General features: G+C 36.6%; 1 protein-coding gene across 2 annotated transcripts in view; it reads right to left on the bottom strand.

The window, feature by feature from the left end:
* LOC119782195 (thymocyte selection-associated high mobility group box protein TOX-like) overlaps window positions 1-21,579 on the bottom strand; it is a 115,399-nt gene that overhangs the window by 27,884 nt on the left and 65,936 nt on the right. For both annotated transcript variants that reach the window (XM_038283046.1, XM_038283047.1), the window contains one exon: window positions 9,230-9,502. In XM_038283046.1, the coding sequence (XP_038138974.1) occupies window positions 9,230-9,502 (273 nt within the window). The remainder of the gene's footprint in view (window positions 1-9,229; window positions 9,503-21,579) is intronic.

The following is a 21,579-nucleotide window of genomic DNA, read 5'->3' as shown; positions in this document are numbered from 1 at the left end:
TGTAAAGCTGCGTTCAGACCAAATGCGTTCTGGGTTCCAATGAGCTTAAACACCAAAACTTGGAGGATGATTAAACACTGGTTGAGATGCTTTGACGCTCTGGATGCTCAGTGCTTTGGTTGATAAGCTGCTCTGTATTGTCGGTGAGTACTGGAGACTTGATTTCCTTTGATGAGTTGCAAGAATAAAGTTTTTATAATTTTTTTAGTAAAAAAGTTCACCTCATAACACAATCTGTGCAGCCAGTTCATGGATCATGACCATACTAAAATATTCTGTTCTTGTTTGGAGTGGCAGACCCCCAGCATACCTGCAGGCAACAGTGTTGGCTGAATATCTGTCAAGATCTTGAGCATCGATGCTGACTTAAGGAAGCAAAGGTGCTCAGAGGTCACGTTAAGGTTGCCACTTTCATTCTGGGTGCTTGCTAATTAGCAGACCTGGCAACCAGCTGGTAAACAGTACAAATGGGTGTTGAAACAAGAACAGATGAGTGCAAGTGTGCCGCTTATTGACTATGACAAGTTAAACCTGTAGCGACTACTTTAAACTTCCAGTCCAATGTAATATTAATATTTATTTTCATATTCAACATTGAAAACCATTAATGAGCATTTAACTGTTTTTTTATGTTAAATTGACTATTCATATTCACAGTCTTCCCCTTTATCTGGAACTGAAGCACAACAGTCTCAGCAGAGATTCGCAAACTTCCCGCACCAAAGACACTTTCACTAGGTGACAGTGGCATTGGATGAAGGAGTTTGCCCTGCAACCGGAGAGTTGTCAGTTCAACTCCCGGCTCCAGCTTTCAGTTTCGTTGTGTAAATATTTATTCAAGTACAAAGAAAACAAATACCTTTCATCAGGACTGTTAGTTGGCGGCAGTGGCTGACTAGTTTCAATATTCTCAGACAGTATAGTTGAGGAACTGTTTTTCAAAGCAATCTGCTTTCTTTGTCCACAGATGTGATTAGAAAGCAATAAAAGTCTTCGAATTTGCCACAAGAATTTTAGTATAATGAGGAAAAAGCATGACCTGAAGAGAAAATAGAGCTCCATGCTCAGAATCTAACCTGATCGCAGGCTAAAAATGTCTAAAGCTCCTAAAATATAGAGTAGAAGGATGGTAATTCAGTTAACCACAAAGCTCTAAGCATGTAAAAGGAAACAAGAACATATAGTTCTCAGTGGTCAAAGCTCAAGAGTCAACAAGCCCTGTAAAAATACGTTCACAGTTAAAGCCAGACAGTAACAAAATCTTTATAGTGACACGTAACCAAAAAAAAAAAAATTGTTTTTTTTCTGTTTCCATATCCCAACAAACTCATCAATGATCAGAGCTACATGTGGAACCTGCCAACAAAAAAACACTGGCAGAAGCAGGTATCTGTAACTTACTTGGCCCAGACCTCATTGGATTCCTTGGATGAGAGTAATAGCTTCTTTGCAGTGGGCTGCGCAGTGCTATTGTAGAATCACAGAGCATCTAATTGAAACAAATGACTCTAATAATGGGACATTATCCCCACAGGCTGGCTTTGTGGTGGGCCTAATTAGCGTTGCGGTGGAGGCAAAGAGGACGAGACACTGATGCTTAGTCCTCTAAAGGAAGTTGCCGAGGCCTGCTTATGTTGGCCAGTAGGGGACTATAAAGAGTGCAGAGATGCTGGGCTTTGGTCTGAAAATGTAAACAGTATGTCTCAGTAAAGAGCTTTCCAAGAATGTCATCCTTTCACATAGGATTTATTTCCTAAAACTCTGTTAAAATTACAGAAAATGAATCAATTTACAAAAAAGTCAGAAACAGAAACATCATTAATAACAAATAAATAGCATTGATTCCACAACAATAATGTTTTAACAACACAATTGTTCAATTATCATCAAAGCACTTATAATGTTAATTAACAGCTTTTTTTTTTCACACTGTAATCTCCTTGCTTGTGGTATTGGTGCGCCAATGGCCCGTAGCTAATGTGACTACAGGCAATGTTGTTCTCCAGATATATATTAAAATCTGTTCATGCCAATACTAATTGTTTACACTTGAACATGATGATCCAAGAAATTCAGATATAAAGAAGCATCCAAATCTCTGCACCATGCTAGTTTAAGTATTCATCAGTCGTAACACTCGCCTGAGGTTATTTGATATAGTCCTCTGAATATTCATGACAGTAAATGTGCATTTGTTTTTTAATGCTCATTCCATTAATGCTCATCTTCATTACTTCATTCTGCATCTGGAATAATAGGGAACAACAAAACAAAGCTTTGCTATTTAAAAGAGCAATTCTCTTTGGGTGCCTATTTGTTTGAGTATAAATGAAGCAGTAGAGCCCACCAATTATCTCGCTGTCATTTATTTTGACAGCTACAAGACACATTGTTCACCTCCGCCGTGGAATGTGACACTGAAGGGCATCTGTCTTTTTGAGAAAGCCAAAGTCATGACAGAAAATATTTCTGTTCTTACAAAACATGATTTATCTAAGAACGCTGCAGAGGTGTGAGCAAGAGGCACCAGAGCAAACAGGTCATATGGGATCTGTCTAAAGCCCACAATGGAAAAAGATTGCTGTTTCAATTATGCTTAGAAAGTAGAAGAACAACAACAAAATGTAGTTATCCAGACACTAAAAGGAGACTCAAACAGATCTGATTTAGTAGCAAGACTATGTTTCAGTTTTAAGAAAACTTGTCATCTTATTGACCTTTAAGGGGAATTTTCTTCTTGTTTAATTTGGCACCTACATATCTAAAGGACATCCCTTATAAGTTAATACACTTTTTATATCACCATTGTAAAACTGTTACCATCTTTATCCTACAGTCTTAAACAGAAACATGGACCCCCTAGTTTTTGCTAAATCTAGCAGGTCTCAATTTGGCCAGTTATATTTTGCCATATCATAAAAAAGTACTAAAGATAAAGTTAGACCTGCTTGATTCTTTTTCTTCTTCTTCTTAGTTTTGATTAGGGGTATTTTTAGAGTTACTTTATTCAATCAGAGTAATACATTTAAAGAATTAAAACTACAGAACAAAGTAAAGTTGAATATGCCAAAAAATGATATTTATGGAGTTGCTTTTATCTTGATCAAGCATATTGTTTTGGGGTTCATTTGGAGCTGTTTGGATAGCAAATATAATCCATAACACATTAAAACAAATAGAGCCAGATTGCTGACAATACTGCGCATAAAGAACACACACACGTATGAAGCAGGTTTAAGCTGAAATGAGATGCTTTTTGTCAAACATTTTTACAATATACCAACAGCTTGTTAGTGTATGTACAGTAGATCTGTAACGACAACAATTCCTGCTGAATTAATGCAAGAATACTTAAAGATCAATACATTTTAATTCATGAAAAACCCTGGAAACGGTAAACATTTAATTGTCGTAATTAAACCAACAAAACAACCAAAAACTATTTATAAAATTGATTGTTAGCTGACAACTTATAGAATAAATGAAACGGATAATGTTTTTCTAAATCTTAACTAATGTTTCTCTGGCTTGCAGCTTCTCAGTAACAGGGCTACACTGTTCTGTGATGCTATATAAAAACACCTCATGCCTGGCAAGTAGATAGAGACCCAAGAAAAACCCTAACAAGCATGCAAACAGAAATGAGCAAGCTTAATTAGATTTATTATGTTATCATTGCTCATCATGCGGCTAATCTATTTATTACTAATTGTCAACTGTAAGTGTATAAGATAAAACAAATTATATTATATTTTTCTATTTTCTGTATTCTATTTTTGAGAGAATTGAGAGTCCCCGTTTGAGCTTCTACGGGTTGTAGCCAGCCAGTTCAAAAGCAAATTAGAAACTACTTCCTTTCTCACTTCAAAACAAGTCTTAAATATAAGTATGCAGAGAAGCATTTTGCCAAATTAATATCCCCCTAAAGGGCAATATTGTGGTGTTTTGATATCACTAGATCTCAAAGCACATGATCTCTTATGAAAAACTGTTTAAATAAAAAAGGTAAGCATCAAGCCAGCTATGATTATTGCAGGCATTACACTGCCTGGAAGTTGCTTAAATTTATTTTTGTAAACACAGCAGTTCATTTAACTAAAGGGATGTTGGCAAGATTTTCCTCTTCCAAGATTATTAATTCAGAACCAAATATTTAAAAACAGAATCCCCACCAGGAGTCATCCGGGTTAATTTATGCCATATACTTATAAAAACTGGCAGCTGCCTCTTAGCAGCAGGGACTTTCTTCCCCCTCCTTATTCCAACCAGCCTCATTATGATCATAACGAGAAAGGGGCTGGTGCTCTGTTTCAATATTTAACACACTGGTACCCCTGAAGGTTCAACGTCTGGGCTATACGGCGAATTCCTCAAAATCTTATTACTGCCAGATGGCAAAGGGTCTCTCCTGTTTTATGTTGGGTTTTTTTTTCCAAGGGGCTGGATCTTGCTGAAAGCTCCACCCCATGCTCTGATGTGCAAACCTGAACGACATGAAGACTTGTTGAACATGAGACCCCTGGGTGACACCTCTTACCCCGACACCGAAGATGACAGAAACACTGAATGCTGCGGGTGAGACGGGAATTCTCCCTTGGCAGTGAGTACTAGCACAACAGGCTGCTGCATTTCACAGCAGCCAGTCATAGAGGACTTGGCTCTTTCTGCTTCACTTCAGAGATGCTGACATTACAGGTCAGCAGTTGGGAGAAAACAGAGGCATTTCTGACAGACAGCTCTATAATCTAAAATGCCAGTGTTGAGGCTTCACCAACTGGCAGCAAGAATTATGAGGAAAGAAATATGCCAATGCAACAAAAAGGATCTGCTGCTACTCCTGCAGAAATAAAACTATACAGCATACAAATTACATACAAATATATATATTTTAGGGAATAGCAGGTGGATTTTTACATTTCAAGTATATTTTTTTCTTCTTTTAATTTTGAAAATTATGGCTTTAAGCTAAAACCTCTTTAGCAAGAAATGCTGCATCAATGCTGTGTTGCATGGAGGCCAACAGACTGTATAGGGTTAGCATCTTCGTCAAAGCTCACCAGCAAGGGGGGCCCATTAAGTGGTCCAAAACTTCTTGGTAAATGACTACCCTGAGTCTAGATTTGCAAAAAACAACCTAGAACAATGCCATTGGATGTAATGGATCCTCATATTTCCGCTTACTATGGAAACTTCACATTGGGACTAAAGCAGTTTGGATTCTTTACCTCTAATACCTCATTTTGCATTAGCCTATGTCAGACATTTCTGACAATCTAAGGTTCAGGAGTAGTGGTGGCTGCTGATCTCTAGAACAGGGGAGGATCAGTGGTGTTAATTAAATCCAAACATCTATTACATGAACAAAAGTTGAAAGACATTAAACACATCCCACAAAATGATGATGAGGTGAAAATTGCTGTCGTGAAGCTCTGAAATAATAAACTCCAGAAACCATAGCAAGAGTTCTGCTCACGATGACTGTTCAGACTGAATGATTACTTTTACCTCTAGACTCAAGAGGAAAACCTCCTCACTGTCAAAAATCCTAAAGTACCCTTCAGCCAATCAGCATCGAGCAGCAAGCTTAACGACTCGCTCCTGCTCCATTGACCCCCCTAAGAAGTTGAGCCTCACTGGAAGTGACGTATTTTTGCATGTTATCCAATCAGGGCTCTACTTTCTCGCTGCTTACCTCAATAGACGGAGGCTCAGACCTCAACATTGATTCTCACAGAGAGTGACAGGCAGCATCCTGCTGCTCCAGAACAGAGGGGGTACGGCATCGGAGAGCAGAATAAACAGCTGATTAATGGGCAACATACCCATGAAATTTAGCCGCATTTTAGAGCATATTTAATGCAGTTTAATGACTAAATTTATCAGGTTTGAAAATACATATTTTACCAATACTTTTAAGAAAATTACTGGGGAAGTTTAGCCTCCATAGTATTGCATGAGAAATCGCCACTGTTCAGGAGTGACTTAATGATCCAGAGATCCAAATCCAAAGTGCACTTTACATGGCACTGTTATTTCCTTCTTTTTGCTGTGTATTTGTTAATTAATGATATAAAATAAAATTACCTGTGTTCATTTTTTTACCTTTTTAACAAGGTTTCAGCCAAGGCTAAAGCCTTCACTCACATGGCAAGAGATATGGTTAATTCAATCAATGGTTGAAGTGGATCAGCGTTGGATATCGGCCGACACGCTCAGCCCAGGTATCGGTATTGCATTGGATAAAAAAAAAACTCGATCTGGAATCTCTAATTTCTGTGTGTAGCAGCTCCGGCGGACATCAGCTGCTGACATCTTACATCTTATGGGATTCCTATTTCTTTTGGTAACCCTAACTGTGAAATATTTTTTCCTTCCACTTTACTTTTCATAAATATGCTTGGATACAACACTATAAACATCTACCAAAATTTAAAATGCTTATTTGGGTGAGATATATAAATCTGAATGCAATAAAATAAAATGGTTTCCCTTTTTGGAAAAAAAACAACAAAACAAGTTAATTGATCTTAACTGGTATCAATAGTTTACTGATTTACATCATTTATTGAAATAGACATGTAACTGCAAGTAAGGTTTGTGACTGACCAATATTTTACCTGCTTGTTGAGTACTAACTGTATCAAAAGGGGAAAAAAATGGACTAACACAGAGAAGAGGCATCTGTTTCATTTATACTTTGTGATATTGTCACCTATAGGTCAGCAGAAATACTGAAAGCTACAAGGACAAACAAACAAACAAAAATAAAAAAGCATGTCCATGTAGTATGATAGTCAATCCACTACTCTCAACCCTTCAATGATTAAACTCTGTTTGCTGTGGGATCGATGCATGCTGAAAAAGAGAATCCCAAAGCAGGGTGAAGTTTACAGAGCTTTAGCCTCAGGCTAAATGTTGTACAAAAACCAGCAACAACATCCCATGAGACGAAGCATATCTGTTGCTCCAGCTGAGCTTGTACTTGTAGGAGGCTTTTAAAATGTGCGCTGAAGGATAGCTGCTATTGAAGAGATGTGTATCCTTAAGGTAACGCTGTCGACTTTTCATTTGTTTTACCTCCTTTCTTTCTTTTCATTTTTACATCAGGAAAAGAGTCTGTTGAATGATTAGCGTTTGGGTTTTCCAGCCATCTCCTCCAATTTTCTGAGGTTATTGTGAGCTTTAGTCAATACTGAGAAAGGAAAGAGCTTTTTGCTTCATTTCTGACCTCCGGTTTCACTGACAGCTTATTTCCATCCCCCCTCATTATTCTTTAAGCATGCAGTAGACATAAATTCAATCTTCCTTATTATACCTTTATCAGTATGAAATTAAGGTTAATTGACTTTGCTGGGGAAACATCAAATGAAACATCCCTAATGGAAGCAAAATGAAAATAACGTCATCTCCAATTGCTTTAAAATATTTCTCAATATACAGCCTAGTTTCCAATTCCTCAGCCTCAGAAATAAGCTCCTCTTGTCCCGGGAGATAATAAATGAATCGAACCCCCACCACCCTCCAAAACCCCTCCTTCTTCCTTATCGGTCATCTATTTTTCCAGAGTAAGCTATTACTTGCTGAGGTTGCTAGGCAACAGGAAATATTAATAGCGGCTATTATTAGCCAGCCTCTGCAAGAGTAGTACTAAAATGTGGAAGTGGGAAACATGAATGTGTTACATAAATCTCTGGACCTTCTCAGTACGGCAAGTCTCTGTTTGTGCTGTGATTTATGGCAACGACGGTTCATTTATGAGAAAAGGTGGTGTGAAATAAGAAAATGGAACATTACCCTGAAGGGCTATTTGGAAATAAATAATTGCAAAGGTGAAACAAAAGGTGTTTAGGAAGCAGGCGTTCCCTCTGTGTTTGCTTTCAAAAAGTTGCTCATAAAAAAGGGAATCATTGTTCAACATGATAAGGAATCATGTAAAGATAAAAACTTTTCATATACAAGTCGGAGATGAAGAAAAATACTAAGTATTTATAGTGAGCCCTATTCACTTGAATACCCCTAAATAAAATCCAGAGCATTGAAAGGCCTAGAGAAGTCTTCAGTAAAGGCCAAACATCTGACCAAAACAGGATGCATGGCAAAGCCTGGTGGCAGCAGCGTCATTCTGTTAGAGAAGCTGGTCAGAATGAATAAGAGCTAAAATCTAGGGCAATCCTTTTAAAAGGACTGACAACCCTAAATATCAAGTTACAGCTGCAATAGCAGATGTGTCTGTCCATGCATTTCATTATTTCAGCCAGATAAATCTTCTTACTTTTTTTTTTTATTTTTTTTTTAGACTTAAACTAAAGATTTAACTTACACACTAGCCAGTGGCTTAATCCTAAAGACTGGCTCCACCAGAGGTCTTTCCCACCACCCAAAGAAAGAAAAAAGAGTTTTCAATTTATGCAGTTTGATTTAAAAAATCACATAAGATCTGATAGAGGATAAATGTCATGGATGCTCACATTAAAGCATAAATATTCATGGTGGAGGGAGAGAGAGAAATAAGTAATATTTATGTCAGATGAAAGTATATAACACTGAATAATTCACCACAAGGGGCCATCTATAATTCATCTGGTTCGATTCTATGATTAAAGCATTTGAATGTGTTCACCAGAGGTGTTTACATGTTCGGTCAGTTGCATGTATAACATAAGAGAGAGTCGTTAAATTAGGAGGGTGTTGTTGTTGTTGAGGGGGTAGCCAAGATATTCTGCATCCTTTTAGAAAGAAAAAGTAGCTGAAAGGGATATCCCGAATCCTCAATGAGAGGTTTGGCTAAAAAAAACACATTAAAAGATGTATTACAAAGTGTTATTTCTCTTGTTTTGGAGTGGGGAAGAAATTAAAAAAGGTATTTTGTCGAGGTCTGGATGTTAAGGAGAATATAGCTTTCTGTTATAAGCAGACTGCAGTTTGTACAGCTCAGTCTCTTCTTCATTGGGATTCAACTGAACTACTTGACTGATAGATTTATTTTACGATTATGTACAAGCGTTGGATAAAATTGCAGAGGATTTTGTCATTTCCTTTTGATGTGTGGTATGCCTCAAGACTTAAAAACAGACAAAACTGTCTATGACAGAAACATGTCAATGTTTCAGACTGGTTGGCTGACTTCCAATGCCCTGACGGTAAAGTAATTCTATACTGTAGCCCAGAGCTTGACTTGCATAAAAGCCCACACTTAATACAAGGCCTTAAGGAAACAAACACAACTCACCGAGTGGATAGGCCCAGAGAGGAGGTGAGTGTCCTGACCCAGCATGTTGGACATCATCAGAGCGGGCAGCTCGGGGTAGGAGTAGGTGTTGAGCAAGCCATTGTGAGGCAGTGAGTGGAAGGGGTAACCCGAATCGTGCTCTGTGAGGTGAAGCAGGGAAGGGTCAACGTGGTTTGGAGGCGTGATGGGGGGAATCTCGTAGTCTTCATCCCCTGTGCCCCCTCCTCCCCCTCCTCCTCCACCACTGCTTCCTCGACCCTGACTGGAGTAGCTCTGGAAAAGAAGAAACAATGAAATGAGCATCTCCAACTTCTAGTTGTCAGGTTTTGAAGAAGGAATTTTTTACGCACAGAGGACAAGAAAAAAAAAAAGATATGTATTGTTTCGTTACTCAAGGGATAGACAGTTTTATACAGAGCTACAAAAAAATTTACTGGATGATTATACCCTTCCTGACTCATTAGAAATAGGAATTAATTCAATAATCAATAATAACAAGATGCAAAAGCAAACTGCTGGTGTGGAAGTTGGAGAGAATTACACATCTTACGTCATTACTTTACATTTTACCATTTTTTACCACGACTATGAAGAATCCTTACTCTGTCCATCCTGAAAAAATGGTGAATTATTATATGTTTCCATTATCTTGGAAACAATAACCTAAGGCTCTATTTTAGAGGCAATACACATGGGAACCCATGTTAGCCGTGCTTATAAAGACTGCATTATGCTAGAAAAATGTAATGACTGTCTAAATCATTTACATTAAATATTTTGGTCCTAAACACTCTCTGTAGGCTTTAGCATCCCATCCACTAAGCATGTACATTAAAGGTGGCTATCAGGGTAAATCATGCCCAATGCTAACTTTTTGACTGGCATTTAGAATGTGCATGCAAGGTACTCAAAAGATATATTTTTTTGTATCAAAAAATAAAATAAAAAGTAAATTTCTCCACTGTGAGATCAGTGAAATCAATCAATCTATCAATACTCAAAACACTCTAGCTGACCTGCATTAAAGCAAATCTTTGCAACTGCAAAGCTGCAAATGTTGATATATCGCAAAGCTGGCTGCAATGTTGTATATTGTGCAGCTCAAAAGTTAATTGTGCTAATGTATATTTTTCACAAAACAGATAATATGCTCTGTAATAAGTTTTGCTTGTTTTGAATGATTAGATCCAGTTTAAGAGCAGAGCAGTCCAGAACCAACTTCTGCCACTCTTACACACACACTGTGATGTCACCATAATTAATGACTGATCGTTGAAAGACTGATTGAATGAAAAATTTAAAAGCCTGCATGTAAGTCAAATTACTTTTTTTCTATTAACCTGTTTTTAATTGTTAAATATTAAGCTGTTTTTATTTTATTTTAATAAATCTAGATGAATTATCATCTTGTGATATAGGACACTCATATTTAGCTTGAAAAGATGAAGGAGAAATTGAATGAATTTTTCTTAAATGTGGTATTTCTAGTTACCTCTGGCCAATTAACCGGAGATATATATCCTATGTATGGATTTTTAGTGATACTGAAAAAGAAGCACTATATTGTTGCTTTGAGTCAATAACAATTAAAACAACAATAAGAAAAATAAATACATTTTATCTATATCTCTTTAAAAAAAGCTGGAATCAATAAATATTTGTATCAATTCTACATTTTTCACAGCTTATGTTTAATCCATGTATCTGTTGTCTTATTTGACGGCAATAAAAAGCAAACAAATTTGCAGCAAAAAAGATTAAAGGCAAATTAAAACCAGAGATGTGTACATTTTAACCTGCTACATGTAGAAAATACAAAGACGATTGCTTGTGTGGTGATGTCTCATGAAAAAGCAAAGTTAATCAAAAAATTAAACTTTTCTTAGACAGCAGCAAGAAAACAGCTTAGCAAACATGCTCCAGACTAAAATAAAGAAATTCCCTAATTGGCTTTTAAATGCACCTGTTTATTTGTGTTGTTCATACTTGAGTATGAACAACGCTGCCTTTGCAGACACAGAACTGCAGCAGATACACTATTTTATGCTGGAAATGAAAATAATTAGAAATGCAAATTGTTGCACTTGGAAAAGTGTAAAGAATTCATTCAGCACAACCGTACAGAGTAAATTAATTAGTCAGACAACAACAGCTGCTATACAGAATAATTTGCCTCAGAAATCTTGACAGCTTTGAAGCAACAAACTGTCAGCCTGCACGCCTTAAAAAAACAGTGAATCAAATTCATTACGTGGAAAAACACACCACAGAGAGTCACTTAGTTGTTATTTTATAATCCCATAATTACTTTGGCAATTTTGTTTATATAAACAGAAAACCTGAAATGAAGAAAATGTTGCATTTCTCATAATGGAATAAATTCAGAATATCCAGCAGTTAAAGCAGGAGAGATTTTTATAGGGCTAATAAGGTGATACACGAGCAGTGTCTTTTCCAGGGCCTATCTTGACATAATGTTGCACGGAGAAATATGGTTTCATGCTCTCAAAAAGCATACTGAGGGTATTCACCAGGGAGTGAAAAGCAATTTTGTCAGAAGCAATCTGATGCCAACTCTCTTTTATAATGACTGAAGAAAATTAATCATCACAAATAATATTCCAGTGTCAGCCATTCAAGAGCTTTTTAATAGAATTTTTATTATTCATGTCTCGTGGTACACATCAACTAGTCCGTTCTGCAACATTTCAGAAATCAATTCAATATCATCTTCATGTAGGCTGTCATCTCGCCTGCCAGCGCAGCAATTCATCTTGAAAACAAATACTTTTAGCAAACAAATGGCAAGAAACGCTGGAGAAAAAACCCCCTAAAAAAACACAAAAGCAAAAAAAAAAAAAACAGAACTGCAATGTGCTCACTAGTAGAAACAGTGCTTGAAGACAGGATGAAAAGTCTCATAATGTGCACTATCATTAGGGAGAAAATAATAATCATAATAAAATAAGAGTATGTTTACTACCACAGGGTGATGTGCCATTTTCTCTTCCCATAACAGTTATTGCTCAGAGCTTGTTTAGAAATATTGTCAGCACACATTTTTTTTCCCATTAGGTTGCACTATTGTCATTAGTGTCTATTATTTTTAACATACATGCCATGCATACGTATTTTGATATAACACACAGTTGCTACATTCACTGGTCATCCAAAACATCTATTTTACACAAATGTCTGTGTGCCTAAGAAGAGTTAGTAGGAATTATAAATGCCTTATAGCCTCAAGACATCTCAGCTTAAAGCAGAGCTTATAATATTCCTTTTTATCATGGAGCTTGATTATATTGTTCGGAGAACATACCTTTAGCCCTGACATATTTAGAATATCTACCAATGAGCTTTACTGAATTGAATAGAAATGTATTTTTGTTAAAGGGGAATGCCGTTATTTTTACATTTGTTTTTACGTTATTACATCATGTTCTAGTCACCCATATGAGTTTTGTGTCATTTGGAGCCGTTCTGAAGATATTCCGTTAGGTTATATCAAAGTAACGTCTTCCTATGGGCAACCAGTTGAAGGCACAAACTGAACTGTTTATAATTTATTCTTTATGGTACGCCAGCATTCATAACATGTAGGTGAATCACTATCCCCCAGACATCCGCGGTTATATCTTTTATATTTATATATTTTTAAAACAAAGCAGAGCGTGTATGACGTCATCCGCGCGCGCCGGCTACTGTTCATTCTTCCTGTCCGCTGAACTGCTGCTAGTTTTATTCACATGCCTGGAAGATGTCTAGTGCTACTACCACAGATGATCTCACTCTCGAAATGGAATTGAACGATTCAGATTAGCTAGCCGAATGAATAGAAGGGGTAGAATGTAGCTGTCTGGTGTAATGTACATTGGTTAAATAAAGCTTTTTTGAAAAAGAAACAAGATATCTATATAAATATATAAGGGCTCCACAGTGGCATACAGTAATTGTAGCACTGCCGCCATGCAGGAAGAAGGTTCTGGGTTTGATTCCCGGCCCGAGGTCTTTCTGCATGGAGTTTGCATGTTCTCCCTGTGCATGTGTGGGTTCTCTCTGGGTACTCCAGCTTTCTCCTACAGTCCAAAGCCATGACTATCAGATTAACTGGCTGTGACAGACATAGACAGCTGGAGAGAGGCACCAGCATCCCCCGCGACCCAAGCAGGGTGAAGCATGATGGAAAATGTATACATATATATAATTTATACAGATACCAGATTTTGCAAAGATTGTCATATTTGTACTTACCTGATTGACAACTTTTCAGATGACTACTTTCCATTATAAAGTAGTCATCTGTTCCATTAACATTATAACATACTGAACTAGTTTTTGGCTAAATTAACCCACTTGTGGCTCCAATCAGGACTGAAACCTAGAACCTTTTGGCCACATGGCCACAGTGCTAACAAATGCAGCACTCTGCAGCTCACTTATCTGTCTCATTAAAACAAGAACCTGATCATTGAGGTGCAATGTTCTTAACAGCTGAGATATCCACCCATTGACACCCATTGACACAGAACACAGCAGAATAGAACATTTATCATTTTGAAAGTTTTAATGATAAAGAAGGCCAAAACAAGGTAATATACATATATATATATATATATATATATATATATATATATATATATATATATATATATATATATATATATATATATATATATATATATATATATATATATCTATCTATCTATCTATCTATCTATCTATCTATATATATATATATATATATATATATATATATATATATAGTTTAATTATAATAATAATATAATTAAAGTTTAATTTTAATGTGAACACATTTAAAAGCAATCCATTAAATCTGTGGATATTGACTTCATGTTCAAGTATGAATTAGACAGACATATTTACAGCATTGTTATCTTTCTCTTCACTGTATATTTTTTGAATACAATAGAGGAAAGTCAATGACAGTCAAAACACACCGTACATCAGAGAAGAGTTTCTTGTGAAATGAAATGTATCTGTTTTGCATGTAGTAGGAATTAAATACTGTGGAAGGCTATTTTCGTGTTTTATTTTCTCTTTGCAACTTTTTACGATGCCCTTGGAGATAAGACAAAGGACAAGGACATCACAAGTTTAACATTTTTCCAACATGGATAAATAATTCATAAATATACTGTCTTTCAGGACATGGAAAATAGGAGATAAAAGAAAGAGAGGGTCAAAAGAAACATTAAATGTTGATTCAGCCTTCTCTCATTCTAACCTTCAACCCTCCTCCACTGAGGTGAAACTTAAGCAAATATGTCATTTTTGTTGCACAAGGACCTTTGAGGACTCTACAGAGTAATGCTTCTCTAATTCCATTTCTTTGACATTAACAACATAGGACTAAGCCTTGACGTTGCTGGAGATCAAAACAACATATTTATACTTTTTTGGTAGCTTAAAGATCTAAGATGTTGCTCTGAGCACTGTTGTCATTTATAGACTGTTACCAATTGCTAGAAAAACACCGATGCCTAATTTTAAAAAAATTCAAGTCTTACAAAAATGTGTAGTTATGGTTTTCAATGTGCGTTTAGAAATGTCTGAGAAGAAAGTTAAATCTATGAATACCGGACTTTTTACTTTTACAGCTCACTTAAAAGTTCAGTTTAAGTACTGAACTGACACAAACTGTTAATCCTATGACATATATATGAGTATATACATCTCATATTATATATAACAAGTGAAGATGAATCAAAGGTAATGAAGAAATGCAGGGCCAACTGTAACCCATGTTTGGTGCACTGCAAAAAGGATCTAGAAATAAGCCAACAATTCTTAAGTAAAGTGTATTTAATCTTAATTTGAGAAGGTAAATAAGATGATCTGCCAAATGAATATTTTCACTTTTAAAATAAGATAATTAGAAAATATACACTTGAAATAAGTTAATTAGTTAGTGGTCGTTTTTTTTTTCTTTCTTATTTTAAATATAAATTGTCTTGTTTCATTGGCAAAGTGTCTCACTTAACTCCTCATTTCAAGAAAAAAATACTTATTTAGATTAAAGACCCTGTCACACCTTGATGATTTAGACCAGCGTATGCCTGACATACGAAAAATCTGTTAAAAATGATGCTTGCTGCATCATTTCATGGGCATTACGCTGCTGTGGGTTATGCATAAGTTAGGCTGTCGTTCTGAACTCTTTATGAAAACACTATGTATACCCCCAAACTTGAAAAAATACATAGAAAGGTCAGCATATGCTATCGTTTTAGGAGATTCTGGGACATAAGGCATATGCTGTCTAAATCTGCAAGGTATGACAGGGCCCTTACATTCCTTGTAGTGTGTAAGAAAGCCTCACATTCTGCAAAATAAAAACCTTTTTCATCCAGTTCCACCTAAAGCTCCTGTGACTGAAGCCGATCCACCACCATGACCTCCACAAAGACTCTTCACATCACAACCTCAAACAACTGCTGGGGTTTATTTTGAACTTTAACATATCTCGGTCTTTTCTCAGACTGTGGGCCAACAAGGTTTGTTTCTTTACTTAGGATAGATCGTTGCAGCTGAGGTTGAAATTATCTAACTAGATAAGAACATGGTCTGCTTTTACTTTTAAACAGGCAATGAGGGTTTTTTGCAACCCCAATGACTTAACCTTCAGAAACAACAGCATACAAAATTATTTTTACCATCCCACACTACAAAACACTGTTCTGTTCTTGTCCACAGACCCATTTCTCTCCACGCTGTCGTTCAGAGATCAAGCAGCGACAGATTCCATTAAGCATGACTGTCAACCTGTGTTTAACTTGAAAAATGTAAATTGTAATGAAACATTGCAAGTAAGAAAAAAGCCACTTTGAAACCTAGTTTAAGAGGAGTTGGACATTTGGATGATTGATCAATTTATTGGGATTGTGATATTTAAATCAAGTTTTTTTTTGTGTGTGATAAAAATCAAAATAATTTAAGATGAACCATTTGTTGACATTGAGTCCAAATCCAATAGTGTATTAAAAAATAAAAACGTATCACAAAGTTGAGCCTTTTTTTTACTTTATCTATAAAAAAACACCCCACCTTATTCCTCGCTTTCTGACATCCAGGCTATAAATCACTTCAGAGTATAAGTTTTTAATTATTCAAGACTTTATTTCAAAAAATCATAGCCCAATCTGGAATGATTAGCAACTCAAGAACATATTAATAATAATAGAAGACAGGACAGGCTGAAAGCACCTAGTATGGTAACATGCCACATTAAAAGCTATTCAGCAACACAATACCATAAAGATTATACCTGAGGCTAAATAGCTGAATTAAATAACAAGCCAAAAAGTCACTGCTAAACAAGTTCGACAAGCCCCTAATATTATTCCACATTACTGAATCTACATCCTGGGTCAGTTAGGCTTGCAAAAGTTATCTCTGTTTACAAAATGCTAGAATAGTTTTTTTTAGGAATTTTTTTTACAGCTTTTTCTAAAACTTATTTAATTGTGTCATATTTTACAAAATGAAAAAAGTGTAAAATTTAACTCACAACATTAAAGTAAATTTGAGTTCTTCCCAGAGCAACACTCTCAAATCTGGGTGATCCCAGGTCAGAAAGGATATCTAGTGAGTCCTGTTTCTACATTTAGTAGAAATTTAATGGCTGTGCCACTTCAACCGATCCCTTCAAACAGGAGGGATCAGCAAGTCTACTTCAAGCTACTCCCTAATAAAGGAAGATAATTTCAGTTTTCTCTACCTGTCGAGGTCAGGATTTTATAAAAGCTAGATTGTAGACATTAAAAATTTAGGAATTGTGTGGTTTGTCACTATAACAAAAGATCCACATTAGTGGACTTGGGGTAAGGATTTGTCCATCCATCTGACCTTCCACCCTTCTCTTACTCAAGAACAAAACCCAGCCTTTAGCTCCACTTAATGCAGGCACTAACTAACCCATTGGGTGGGGGGCACCCCAGCTATTTCCCCCAGTAAGGACGTTGACCTCAGATATAGAAGAACCTCATCCTGATCGCTTACCACTTTCACTGAATTTCATTGGATGCTGAAGATCAGGGCATAAGAACATTAACAGAACCAGATAATCTGAAAAAAGCAAAGCTGAGACGTTAAGGTATCAAGACCAGACATCCTCTTTTCTAAAATAATTTTTTGATATCCTCAATGGACACAGTCTACCCTTTCTGCAGACTCATCCCAAACACATTCCCAAGACCCCTTGTTCAATTCTGTGACACTACATTAAAACACAGGTCCTAATATGCCCCATTGGCTTTGTTACCAAAATATTTATAATTTTGTGCAACCAAATATAGAACCACTGCATCAAAGCATAGAGAACATATGATAGTTATTAAGTTACCTTTCAGAAGAAACACTCAAATAAGTTTACGGTAATTTTATGTTTCCAGACATTAATGGTTGAGTAGATGAGATGGAGTCATTAGATTTCAAATGGAGCCATTTGTGGCCCATGAAGTGTTTAATAGAAGAAAGCTCATCAGGGAACAATGATGTGTTTGACAAATAGGAGAATTTAACTATGCATACAAGCTTTCTAAAACCCCAAAAGATCTCAGTTGTGTCAAGAAAACATAACTTGAATGGGTGTGCAATGTCTGATAAAAAGTAATTCTGCCTTATGCCGCCTTTAAAAAAATGACTGAGCAATAAAGAACAGCTGGTCATGCATAAGTAAAATGTTTTACGTCAACTCCATGTGCTTCAAATAGACAGATAGATAAATCTTGGTAGCTCTTTTTACACAACATGATGAATTTCCAATTCACCTTCGTAGAGAAGTCACACGAAGGAGAGAAAGGGTAGAAATCAAACCCACCATCAATAGGTGGCTTAGCTGAGGCCCCCTGAACAACTAACCATTACAGCGATGAGCTGCTGGTTCCAGAGAGGCTATCTGACCTGACTTTGAAATGACGGGGGATTCGATTTGGATGATGTATCAAGACAGACCGACAGTTTAGCACAACAGAGGGAGAAGAAAACGGCCAAACGGACGAGCCTGGCTGACAGAAAGACAGAACTGGGATAAGTAAAGTGTCTCTGGAAGGGGGTGGGGGCATTTCAGCGCGTCCAATAGCAAGTCAGGGTCATAGGTAACGTCCGTCAGTAAAGGACAGGTAGAGTGTGCTGGGCTCTGACCAATAGCAGAGGAATGAGCTAACCTATTCCCTGCTCCCCCATGCGCTGGTAATTCTCTCAAATGTCACATCAGAATGGATCTCATTTAGGTGGGTAAAAAGGACCTGACTCTCCATTGCTGATGTGGGTGGACCTGTGCTGGATTGGATGTGAACTCTAAAAACACGACTGCAAAGGAAGAGCTTTGAAAAGGCGTGAAAGAAGGGCAGGTTTATGTCAGAGCAGTTTAACTCAGTGATAGATGAAAGATAACGGGTTAAAACCATCTCTAATATTTTATGTTCAAGATAAATGAAAGTTCTTTATTTCTGGTCCAATAACCAATTTCTCTTTTCCAGTAAAGGTTGTGCTCTTAACCTTATCTCCCTCCTATTCTCAATTATTATCCAGAATTGAATGAACAAAAAAATATGTTGTCTCATAGTCACCCTTCCACCCCCAAGGGAACATGGAAGACCCAGTAATCACATATGGCACAATAGCTTGCCTATAATCCCCTTTATTTTTATTTTCATGATGTCACTCTCTTTAAGCCCCTTGCTTTATGAGTTACAAACAGGGAAGAGTAGGGGCTGAAGAGAGGCGGAGCGGTGAGGGAAGGGGGGTGAAAACAAATGATGTGGATCCCTCATTGTTCTTTCTCTATGCCCTCATTCCAGTCAGGGCAATAAGAGAACATTGTGATTTACTGTCAGTGAAGCGCAAGAGTGCATCAGAGAGAATCCAGTGCGGCAGGGGCCATTAAAATAGATTTAACTTCCCACAGTATTAGGCCAGATGTCTGCACTTCTATTATATTTCAATCAGCCATGACCTTGGTCTCCACATGATGAGAAAGATCACTACGAGAGAGGAAAAGAGAGAATGAAAATATATGCAAAAAACCAATAGAAATATCAAACTACTTAGTCCCACTAAATCCCTGAGCGGCATCATGCTGCATATACAGAGAGAGAGAGACCAGGACGAAAATAGAGCAAAGGTTTCATGTTCTCTGAAAGTGTATTAATCACCAAATGCATTTCTGTTCCTGTTTTTAGAGGAGGTGTATTTTTGTAATTGAGAAGGAACAAATGAGGAACCCATAAAATCCTTTCAATCTGACTGAGTTGGATACATTTTGAAAAGAAGATTATGCAAAGATGTCTGTAGATATACAAAGCTGGTAGAGAAATACATCAGGTGACTTGCTGTTGCCAGTGCAGTGAAACCTGGTTCTGCAAGTTGCTGATTAAGAGCAGTTGACCACATATACACTTAACTCCTTTGAGATTTTTGTTGTAATAAAGAAAAAGACATTTTTTAACCTTCTTTTCATAAATACCCCAATAAGGAATTAGAGTTTGTGTTTGTAGTGTGCAACTGTGAAAAAAGTAAAAGTTGTATATTTACAAAGTACTCTAACGTACCTACATTTAAAGAACAAGGGTATTGTTGACTTCTTATGTAATTACAGATTACCATGCTGTCTTTCATGCTCTTAATACTATTCAGTTTGGAGTGAATGTTTATATAATTTCTATAAAATCCTTCCTCTCTGGCCACAGTCCATTTATTTCAGCTCAGTAAAAGCGCAGTCGAGGTCACTGCTTGTTGCACTTCAGAGACCCATGATAATTGGACTTATTGGCTGACATAGACTGACCTAAAAAAAAAATCTACCACTGGTTATGACTACAGCTCACAGCTCCTCCCCCCTTAGCATTGGTGTAGATGTTGCTCATGTGATCCTTTGATGTTCTTCCAGCAGTTTTCACATATTGATGCACCACCGCTGAAAAAGACTTTTCAGCCTGATTTCATGATATCGAATTTTTTTTTTTACACTCTTTTAAAAAAGTCAAATACACTACGATTGAGTTGCATCTCTACTTCATTCTGACGACCTTGCCGACGGGTCTGTAAAGCCTCAAAGAAGAAACGAGATGTGTGTTGGCGTTATCATTCCTCTTTTTTTTTTTCTTACATTTTCTCAAATATTCCCCTAGTTTTTTTTTACTTACAGCAAAAGAGTGAAAGCATGGAGAAGTCTTTCGCCGAGGTATATGAAGGGGTTTGGAAAGTAGATCCAGTGTTGTGTGGTGAGGAGAATGCTGCAGTTGTGCTGGTGGGGGTATAATGGTGCACTGTGACTCACTATTAAGTAATGGTGCTTTTTCACATCAGTTTCGCCTACACTAGGTGCCAGGGTGAACCGAGGTGTTTCTGACTCAGAGAGATATAGGAAAAAAAGATAAAGATAGGAAAAAGTGAGTGAAGGTGGGATGGTCCTACAGGACAAGTAACACCTGTCTCATGTTTAATGTTAACGGAAAGAGAAAAGCAACAGGAAAGACAGGAAATTATGAAAAAAAAAGAAAAACAAAAAGTTTTATGAAAGTATAAATGGAATTCCATTTTAAAAAAGAGGTTACATTTCTACATTTTTCTGTCACATAATCTGAGACACCAACAGGTTTGTTAGATATCACCCACTGAGAGACTTGTCCTTCAATAGCCAAAAAAAGGAATGTCAAAAGAGTTTCTGGCAGGTGATTGAATGAACCATCTGTTCACGTTTGTGCTTCACTTATCAAATAGGGAAAAAAAAAATATTTTGAAGGAAAAAAACTGATGAAAAAATTAAAATTGAGTCACAACTTATTCTAAAGGTCAAGTGAAAGTCAGAAAATCCTCTGAAATATCATCTACCTACAGTATAACCTACCTTTTGGATTTTATCATTATCTCCTTATATACTATTTGCATTTAACCTTTATCTATCCAGGTTTATCATGCTGAGATTAATCTTTTTTTTGGTCCAAGTCTTTTAAGAGGTCAAAATTTTTATTGTATTCTTTGAATACAGATATGCAGAGTTCATCACTTACCACTGGTCATATGATGAATCAGGTACTAATTATCCTGAAAGTCTCATACCCTTTCATTAAAGATGCCTTCAGTCACATATGTGCTTAAACTGGACAAATGTGATGTACAGACTCATACTTTGTCCTCACATCAAAGAATGTGTCTAAAGACATTATTTTAGTTTTTAGTCATCATAGTGTTGATTCTAATGGAGACCATAAACTGGTACACATAGATCAACATAACCTTTAAGAAGTATTGCCTTATTTAACAATTTAACAACTAATCTAAAGGCAGTCTAATTTTAACCTATATTTATCTAGCTCAATCTGCAA

The sequence above is a fragment of the Cyprinodon tularosa genome, unplaced genomic scaffold (assembly GCF_016077235.1).
Source record: "Cyprinodon tularosa strain WSP-4 unplaced genomic scaffold, ASM1607723v1 ctg19, whole genome shotgun sequence".
NCBI classification, from domain to species: domain Eukaryota; kingdom Metazoa; phylum Chordata; class Actinopteri; order Cyprinodontiformes; family Cyprinodontidae; genus Cyprinodon; species Cyprinodon tularosa.
Note: the sequence above shows the minus strand (reverse complement) of the source record. Positions and strands in the feature narration are given on the sequence as shown.